This window comes from Serinus canaria, chromosome 8, assembly GCF_022539315.1.
Source record: "Serinus canaria isolate serCan28SL12 chromosome 8, serCan2020, whole genome shotgun sequence".
In the NCBI taxonomy this organism is placed as follows: Eukaryota; Metazoa; Chordata; class Aves; order Passeriformes; family Fringillidae; genus Serinus; species Serinus canaria.
The window spans coordinates 26,838,673-26,848,296 of NC_066322.1; the positions used below are offsets into that span (position 1 = coordinate 26,838,673).

The 9,624-nt window shown below is 46.8% G+C and overlaps 1 protein-coding gene across 10 annotated transcripts in view; it reads left to right on the top strand.

The window, feature by feature from the left end:
* The window catches only part of RASAL2 (RAS protein activator like 2), a 189,418-nt gene extending 181,370 nt beyond the window's left edge, over positions 1-8,048 (top strand). For 8 of the 10 annotated variants that reach the window (XM_050977175.1, XM_050977174.1, XM_018911986.3 and 5 more), the window contains one exon: positions 3,162-8,048. In XM_050977175.1, the coding sequence (XP_050833132.1) occupies positions 3,162-3,314 (153 nt within the window). In that variant the 3' untranslated portion in view covers positions 3,315-8,048. The other 2 variants (XM_018911987.3, XM_050977173.1) reach the window with 2 other exon arrangements.
* Positions 8,049-9,624: the final 1,576 nt, after the last annotated feature.

The following is a 9,624-nucleotide window of genomic DNA, read 5'->3' on the forward strand; positions in this document are numbered from 1 at the left end:
AGAACCTGGGACTGGTTTATATCTGCCTGCCGTGTTGCATTTGTAGTATTTGCATTTGGAGAGTCTCTTTCCTGCTTCTGGGCTTTTCAGTAGTTCCATATGGAAACTTCCTTTAATATTTTTTTCAGGAATAGCCTAAGTTATTCCCTACACAAAGAGTGGTGGTGGGAGTCTCAGCTGAACATGGTTAAACATGGCACTGGGGTATTAGAAATATTTGAACTCCTGTGGAACTGTAGGGAAAATGTAAAGCAGGAAAGAGCTGTGTTTTTTGGAGATAGGCACAGTCTGGGCATCACGCTGTTACAGGCATGGAATGGCAGCTCATCCAGGAAGCAGCCTGGATTCTGCAATGGGTGGATGTGTTTTTCATCTGCCTCAAGAAGAAACTGGGCAAACATGCAAAGTGATTTTTGGAGGGGAGAGATTGTGACTGAGTCTTGTTACCTGTGTGCCAGAAGGCTCTTGGCCTTGGTGTTGGTCATGGGCTAGCAAGGTGGAGCACAAACCATTGTGATCCCAGTGTCACCAGCTGGCAGAGGGGACCACTGCTGACCTGTGAGACCTTCAGACCCTCAGGGATGGAAGGGTGCAAGTCCTTGGCCACACTTCATCAAACAATGCAGCATTTATCACCTGTGGTGGAAACCCGTGAAAAAACAGGAGCAAAACAGCAGCATTAATGATTTCTCTTTTTCTTGGTCAAGCAAGGTCACTGGCAAACCTCAACTGCTTCACTGTCAGGCAGTGTATGGGGAAAGTGCAGTTGTCACTGTCCTTCCTCGAGTACCTGAGCAGAGGAGGAAACTCTTGAAAGATTCGGAACAGACTCACCAGGGGAGCCCAGGTGTCTGCTGGGTTCTGTAGCAATCCCTTGAAGTCCTGCTTGGAAGATTTTATTTAGTCTGAGTCCTTCAGTGGTTGGAAAAGGAAAGGTGGTTTTTTGTGTGAGATTGATCGTGTGAGGCTGGGACCCAGCTTGTCGCGCCAGCTGAAGAGTTACAGCTTGCCAGGAGCAGCAGTGACCTGGGATCCTGTGCTTAGGGACGTGGGCCTGGGATGGTCTGAGGGGTGCAGTGCAGCTCCCAGCACTGCCCCCATGCACATGAGCTGTTCTCCTGGCTCTGGAGCCTAAGCAGGGATAGGTCTGGCCAGACTCTCTCCTCGGAGCGGCGCAGCTGCAAAGAGAACTGGTCCAGGTTGCTATTGCAAGTGACATCTCCGCTGTGTTAAATTACAGGTCATAAATGGGGATGAGATAATTCCAACAGGCAAGTAAACCCAATCAGTTCTCTAGCTGAGCAGTACCCAGTCCTGGCCCAGCACACTGACCTCCTACCCATTCCAGCTCCTCCTGCTCCCTGTGCCCTGAGCATGTTACAGAGACGTGCCTGGTAGATCCAATTTTCCTTTCAGTGAGAAGATGCCTCTACTCACCAACCTTGTGCTTTTCAGATTGACTTATCCAAGTGTGGATTTCCAGCTGTTTTGCAGACTGGCTCAGTGAGTGCTCAGCAGTGTCTGTAAACACCCAGCCCTTCATTCTCAACTCTTTGGAAAGATTTTTTAGAAATTTTTCAGGAAAAGTTTCAGAAGGAAAACTTTCATTTTAAATTGTATGTTCCAGGTGAAATACAGTCGGAGGAGTAGGAGCTTTGCCTGGCTGAGGAGCACATTCCTTCTGAGGCAGTTGTGTTCTGCAGGGCTCATTTCAGCCTGGGAGGAGAGGCCTGTAACTCCTTGGCTCCGTGTTCTCCCTGCTCCCATCAGCTGGATTGGGATGAGGGCTAAAGCAGGCTGTGCCTCGTGCCTCCTCCTCCTCTGTTGGCTTTACACAGAGCTCAGCATCTTCAGGACTGTAACAGAAGCAGGACTTAAATTCTGTTTTGTTTTTGCACCCAAGCACTCAGCCCTGTGGGGGTGCCCACTGAGAAAAGCAGACATTGCTGATTAGTGCTGTAGCACGCACTGATGTGCTGAGATCTGAATCCCAAGGGGCTGTGGTAGCACGTGAGTCTCCTGAGCAGTGTGTCTGAACTATTCCTTAATGTTTATGCCTTCTGTGCATCATTTTTCCCTCCACTTTGTTTCTCAATGGGCTAGACTGGGAAGAGTTCCCACTTGCAACTTGTTTTGGTTGAGCAAATTAGACATTTTCCCTTCTCAAAGAACAAAAGCCAATCAGCTGTTGGCATAGAGAGTACAGTTACCTTCCTGCTATCTCTAGCACTGCTTTCTGCAGCTGCATTATTATTGTTTTCTGGGGGAAAGATGGAAATTGTCATCTCTGATTATACCAGCCAGTCCTTAGCTTGCCCCTCCGGTGCTGTATCCCACTGCAGATATCCCACTGTTAGCAGGCTGGGTCTGGGCATGAGTTATGTCAATTTAGCAGCACACATCCCTGAGCTGTCTGCTCTGAGTGGAGGCTGGCACGTTCTGTGCAAGGACAATCAACCACGCACGTGCATTCGAGGAGCCCAGGAGCCCCCCGAGCTGGAATGGGTTTAGGAGCAGCGTGTTCCGTGTTTGTTCTTTGTGTTCTGTCGATGGCATCTCCCCTCCACCCACAGTGCCCTCTCCCTCTCACCTCCAGTAACCCTCAGCGTTAGCTTTGGCTGCTGCTTCTCTGTGTTGCTGTTGCACTGTCACCGCAGGCTGCCATTTTCTGCTTTTTTTTAATTATTGTTTATTTATTTATTTCAAGCATCCCATGAGTTTACTCTGAGCACACTCCATCCAAAGCACAAAGACAATGGTCGGCAGATACCACTTGCACTTTTCTCTGCCAGATGAAACTCCCCACCACTTTTATTTTCTGCTGCCTGTTTCTGTTTTTCTAACATACTTCTAAAATGTAATATGGAAATTGGCTACCATTGTTATTAACACCGACCCCCTCCCACTCCCCTGTGGCAAAACCCTGCCTGGCTGGGTGGAGCCTCCGTGCCTGGATCAATTCCCTGCTGTAACTCGGATTCATCGCACAAAAAGCCCTGGAGGGCCGGAGCGGCCGCAGAGGAGCCCGTGGCACCCCGAAAACAGAAAGAGGCAGACAGCCCATCTGGCCAGGGAACGCTGGCCCAGCTGCCTCTGCCAGAGCCCAGGCTGCTCCCAGCGAGGGCGTGCGGCAGCTCTGACACTGTGGGGTGTCTTTGCAGGAGAAGCGGATCGTGTTCCTGGACTCGGCCAACACGCGCCTGATGAGTGCCCTGACGCAGGTAAAGGAGCGCTACACCATGCACGTCCGGAATGGCAACCCTCCCAAGCTTTCCATCACGGAGAATGGTGAATTTAAGAACAGCAGTTTCTAATTCTGCAGGTGCTGCCAACCACCTCCGTGGAAGAGCAAGACGGAGCAGAGCCAAGACCCCTCACCGTCACTGATTGTTGCACATAGTTCTTCTGTAAAAGGAAAATTGTATTGTTTGAAGATTGTATTGTTTGAAGATTGTTCTAAAATTGTTTTAGAGTTGTATTTTAAAATTGTATTTTAAATTGTTTTAAGATAGTATTGTACATTCAATAAAATTGAAAAGGCAACTCGGAAGGGTGGGCTTTAATTCCCCACTCAGGGCCAGGAGAACCAGGCTCCCCAGAATAAGTCCTTGTGGATCACTGTGTAAATAGAGGGAGCTCTTGGGTTGTGTACAGAAAATGCCAATGTAATATACCAAAAGGAAGTGAATACTGTAGATTTTTTAATTATTGCTATTTTTTTTATTATTATTATTATGTTGTTGTTGTTGTTGTTGCTGTTATTGTTGATGTTGTTGTTTTTCTCTTGTTGAAAGCACTGCAGTCCTGGGAGGAGGAAGAGGGGGGTGTGTGTGCGTGTGTGTTGTGGGTGAGAGACGTGAGCAGCGGGTGGACCCGAGGCAGCAACTGACTGATCAAAGGACATGAATGGAGTGAAATGAATTCCATAGGAAAACTCACCAGCTGGGTTTATTCCCCTCTTCCCCAGCTGGTCTTTAGCTGAATGCAAACTTGATAGCAAATGTTTTAGCAAGAGAACTGGCTCTTGCTGTGTCCTGTACCTACTTCCGATAGGACTCTGTCATAAAACAGTCTTTCTGAAGAAGGTACAAAGTGGAAGCAGCAAGCTGGATTCCTGGAATTTGCACAGTCAGGCTTCCTGTCAGACAGAGGGAATCTGCAGGATTTTGTGGTAGGATTCTTTCTTTTGTACCCCAGTTCTGATGCAGTTTTATATTTTCTTCTGTTTGGAGGATTTACAGACCTGTAAATACTTTTTTAACGATTTCTAGCCAATCTCTACTATACACCCCCTGCAGAGGCACCCTGAATTCCCTCTCTGCTCTCCATCAGGAACAGACAGGTTAATCCTCTCGGGAAAGGGCTAACCAAAGGGTGCCCATGCCCAGCACAGGAAATTCCATATGCAAAAGTCCCTTTTTCTAGAGGATTTCTGTATTTTAATGCTTGCTTATTTTCACTGTTTCAGCCACTTTCTTAGCCAGTGTAGAACCAATGAAAGGTGCTTTCTGCACCTTTGTTGAAAGATCTTCCATTTCTGCTGAAATTTTCCTTTCTCTGGATAATTTAAAGGGTGTTTGTTTGTTTTTTTTTTTCAGTTCTGTACGCTCTTTTCAGGAGTTTTGACTAAATTTTTGTCTCCAGTTTCTTTCAGTTGTGTTTCTTAGAAGGATGATTCCAGACTGTGTGTGAATGGGATATCACTCCAAAGTGACCTTTTCCTGGGAGACAGTGACATTCACAACCTGTAACAGATGAACACTAAATGGCTTGGTATTGTCAATTCTTATGATTTCATCAAGTGTCACAATATTTAATCTGAGAGAGGGTTGGTTTGTTTTTTTTTTTAATCTCAGATTCTGGAGTCAAGTGTGAATTTTTACTTCCAGCTTGTGCTGCACGTTTCTAGCCCTCAAACCCTCACAGTAAATGAAAGTATTGCAGCACTGATTGAAATTGTTAATTACAGAAACATACTGATAACAATGAGTATGATTAACCATTCTCACATGCTGTGGAAATTGGAAAAATTTGCTTCAATTTGAGACAAAACCTTGAGAGGTGCCTCAATGTGGGATTGTCTCACGAAAAATGCAGGAGTGTCTAAGCCAGTTCCCTGCACATGAATTATTGGCAATACCAAGACCCGAACCTGGTGTCTGTTGCTAAGTTTGCCTGGTTTTTGGAAATGAATTCATCCCAGCCCTGTGGCTGATGCAGGAGGTGGCAGAGCAGTGTGTGTGCTCTGGTGTCACGAGGCTCAAGCTACCATCACCACCCCCATGGGTTCTGTGCATCAGTACAGAGATCCCTGTGCTGTAGGATGTGTGTGCATCAATCCTAGCCAGGCCTTCTGGAGCACAGCAGTGAGCTGGGATTTGGGATTAATGCTTGGCTCTTTGGGATCAGAGCTGCTCTGGCTGCTCAGCCAGGACTCTGTGCTGGTGGCACTGACACACCTGGGGTTGTGCTCTGCATTGGCTCAGCAGTGGTTACTTTTCCATACTTTCCAAACCGTCTTCCAGCTCTAGATCCTTGCTGACCTCTGATATTTTATTCCTCAAACTGTGCCTTTGAGTTTCTCCTTTCTCCCTTCAGGCATCACAGCCGTAGCAACTTCTCCAGTTTGTGTTGAGTTGTCATATGAGGGCCTCTTTTACACAAACCTTTTTGTGAGCTCTTTCTGTGGGATCTGCATGTCCCTGTAGCCATGTACTGTAATTGCACAGCTGTAGCATGGGGGATTGTGTTCCCATCCCTTTTGGGATGGGCATGTGAACTGCTCCCTTGTGGCACGGTGCAGGTGATGTGGGTGTGCTGTGAGCGAACGCCCGTAGGGCTGCACTGACAGAACAAGGCAGAAGCAGATGTGTTGTTCTAGGAGAGTTATTCCAGCATTATTTTGGGAAACACCTTTCTCCAGAGCTCCCCAGTGCTCTGGTAATGTCAGAGGTCGCTGGCTGACCTGTGTGGTTTGATGTTGAAGTGTCCACTTTGGTTTCTGCAGTAGGGGCAGCATTTCAGCCTGGATTTTTAGAGGGGAAATAATCCCTGCCCCACTGTTGGTGAGGTCTTTGGTAGTGCATCACTCCAATTACTGTACCTTCTCCTGTGTGTTTCTCAAGCTTGTAGAATGCTTGTAGGAAGAAGCAGTGGCTCTCTCAGAGCCTGACCCCTCTCTGTGGTCTCAGAGCTCATTGCTAGGCTGGTTGTTTCTCTGCTTTTCCAGTTTCTCCCCTCAGGTGCCAGGCATGCTCCTCCAGCTCTGCCACCGAGGGGTCACTGCCTGCAGACCCCGGAGGGGTGAGGTTTGCAGAGTCAGTGCTGCTAGACTGGAATTGATCTGCTGCAGCACAAAGCACTGCTCCTGAGTCCTGCAGGCAGCTGTCTCTCCTAGTTTGTTACCAAGCAGCCCAGAAAACTTTCAGCCGCCTCAAGCTGACAATATGTGAAAATGCCAGTTTCTATTTTATCCATACTGATAAAATCCATGCTCTGTTCAGGAGCAGGAGCCCTGCCTGGGCCTCATTACATTTGGGTTTAGACTTGTGGCCAGTGGGCTCTGAGGGAGTAAATGGTGCAATGTGTGATGGGGAGCTGGCTTTGTGTTCACACTCTGAGCAAAGGCTGATGGCTGTGTCTAATGCTGTGCAAGGAGCTGCTGCTCTCACTGGGGAAGAGATGAAGTAGTGCAGGAAAGATTGGATAGCCTGGAGGAGGAATACTCATGTTCCTCAGACTGAACAGGAAAGTCACCCCATCTTGTTGTCTCAGTCCGTGCTGGCCCCGTTGGTACCGTTCTAGGAGGGTTCTCTCCAAACCTCAAAGTCACCTGGGCTTCTTGAGAGCTCAGGGAAAGCTTGAAGCCAGCACAGCAGGGCAGGGAGATGGAGCAGTCTCTTGTGTGTGGCCTCTTGGCAGGTTGTGTGTGGTGTCTGCAGGGTGTGAGGTGAGCAGGGTGACAAGAGACAGGCTCTGAGAGGACAGAGGGAGCACGGCCTAGGCAGCATCCTGTAAATTCCTGCTCTTTATAACTCTAGGAATTCAGGCCTTTTTTGGGGGGGGGGAAATAGGTTTCACATCTAGGAATTACCAACTGTTACTTCCCTGGTGTATCCAAAATGGGCAGCTTTTTACAAAAGCACAGATCCATACAGCTACACATTTTGCCACATTCCTCTCCAGTGGCATAACTCAGGCAGGGAATCTATAGGAACATGGAAAGGGATGTGTGTATTTTCTAGTTAGAGAATATGAGGTGTATCCACTAATAAATTATTTATCCATCTAATAAATCAAAGAAATGGAGTTTATTTTGCATTCATGTAATTGCTTTGGTTTGGCTGTGAGTTTTTCCCCCCATGATATATTCATTTCATGTTCTGATGCTTGCATAAACCCACCAGCTTTTAACTTAGAAGTCCATGAATTTTACAGCCATGTCCATGGAATGTGTCAGCAATACTTACTTGTGTAAGTGATGAATTCTGCTTGTGGTCTGCAAAAATGTCCGTGTTGTTCCTGGAGAACAATTCCTGTCCCAGTTGAACCATGACGTGCATTTCCATCAGTGGTGGGCATGGTCTGCCAGAGGAAAATGGGTTAAATTTAGGGTGATGTTTTTAAATGTTTCCTTCTCCACAGTAAGTTAACCCCCAGGAGAGTGAGCATGTCCTTACAGATCATGCCTGCCAGGAATCCTACCTGCAAAAATAGATTTTCTGTCTCAAGGGCCTTAATAAGAGTGTTACTACACAGAACTCTTCTACAGTGATAGCTCTAAATAATTTATTTTTTTTTCAACAAAGTACACCTTTAAAAAGGAATAAACTTGTTTTTCAAGCCGTATTTTTATGCTTGTAGCACTGGACTGTTTGGTCTCTGATATCCATTTCTGCATTTCATTGCCTGGGTTTGTTCTAAAGAAGATTTATTTTTGTTCTGTGAATAATTTTTGAAGTTTCTTGTAATATGTACAGATATAGATACATTTGAGGACTTTTATTGATATTCCTACAAAGAATACAAATAAACTTTAACTTTAAACAGTTTGGACTCTGTAAACTTATACTGATTTCAAGTCCCCCTCTTTTCTGTGCTCGGGTTGTGTTTGTGTTAGTGCAGAGGGTGGAGGGGAAGGAATTCCCACTGGGACAAAATGTTTGGGAGCAGCCTGAGCAAACCAAGGGCTGAGGGGAAAAGGCTCAATTCCTGCCTCCTGAGGCTGGGAAATATCTGGCATTGTGGAGTGAGAGAGCGACAAGCTGTGGAGACACAGAGAACTGCTCTCTGCTTCTTTTAGCCGTGGGTTTTTCACTGAGTGGTGAAAAGAGAGTTCCCATGTATTAATTACTGTGGTTATTCCCCTCACACCAAAACAGGGAATGTGATCAGCCCGGTTTTCCTGTTCAGACCATTCCTAAATTACACATTCTCACACAGTAACCCAAAGCTGCAGAGTTGGAGGCATGAACATGCAGAGGGATATTATTTACAGGTTCACATCAAATGCTGGATTCTAAGATATTTATATTTATTCTTCATACATGTATGAAATCTTATGTATAGTGAATGGGAAAACCTCCCACAGTGAACTTACTGAGTGTAAAATCCATACTCAAGGGGGTGTTTTGGCAAAGTCTCTCTATTTGCATTTCACAGAATCATTCTTTCTCCATAGTTTTGAAGCCTGCAGGATGCCCACAGCAGACCCGCAGTGCCCTGGGGCTGGCCCTGCCCCGTGTGCTCTTACTCCAGCCCCTGCATGGCACTGGGATAATACAGCAACAACTGGGCCACCTCTGGGCTTTTCTGTCACAAGCCCAGGTGTTCTACCCTGCAGAGGTAGAATTCCACCTTACTCCACTGTGTAAAACTGTGTCTGTGAATGTGCAAATTCTTCTCCCTTTCCAGCCACTCTGGACAGAGCACACAGGGCTCTGGAGCCTGTCCTGCCACTCTTGCAGTTCCCTTGGGAAATTCCTTGGGAAAAACTCCCCTCCAAGAGTCCTCCTGCCCGAAGGATGCAAGTGTACAACCTTGACTGATTTCCAAGGATGTGTGCTGCTACTTTACATTGAACAGCAGCTGCTGCTTAGATCCATTAGCAGATGGAATAGCAATTTGCTTACGCTGAGATACGAGTGTCAGGAGAGGAGAGTCCTTGGTCTTGCTAGGACCCATCTCACATTGCTGCCCTTCACCTTTCTCCTGGTCCCACAGATTAAATATCCTCATGTCTCCAGAAGATGTATTAAATTCCTGCTTTTTGCTGTAGGGGTAGATCAAATATCCTCCTTGTAGGCATGAGACCTGGCTACCTGTCTGTTCTTCCTGCAGCCAGCATGAATTCCTTGTCCTTACTCAGCTCCATCCTGCTGATGTGATTGGAAATGAGAGTTCTGTGGACCTTGGCCCACTTTTCAAGACCCTCCTTAGCCCAGCTCAGTAGCAAAGCACTCTGGGCTGAAATGGAAGGAATTATTACTGATACTGCAGATTCCATGGTGGCTGCCAGGAACAGGGCATTTGGGATGGATGGTCCCAGCACCCTCCAAGTTTTCCCAGCTTTCACACTATAATGGGACCCAAAGGGCTGTTGTGTCACAAGTGGAGGGGGATCAA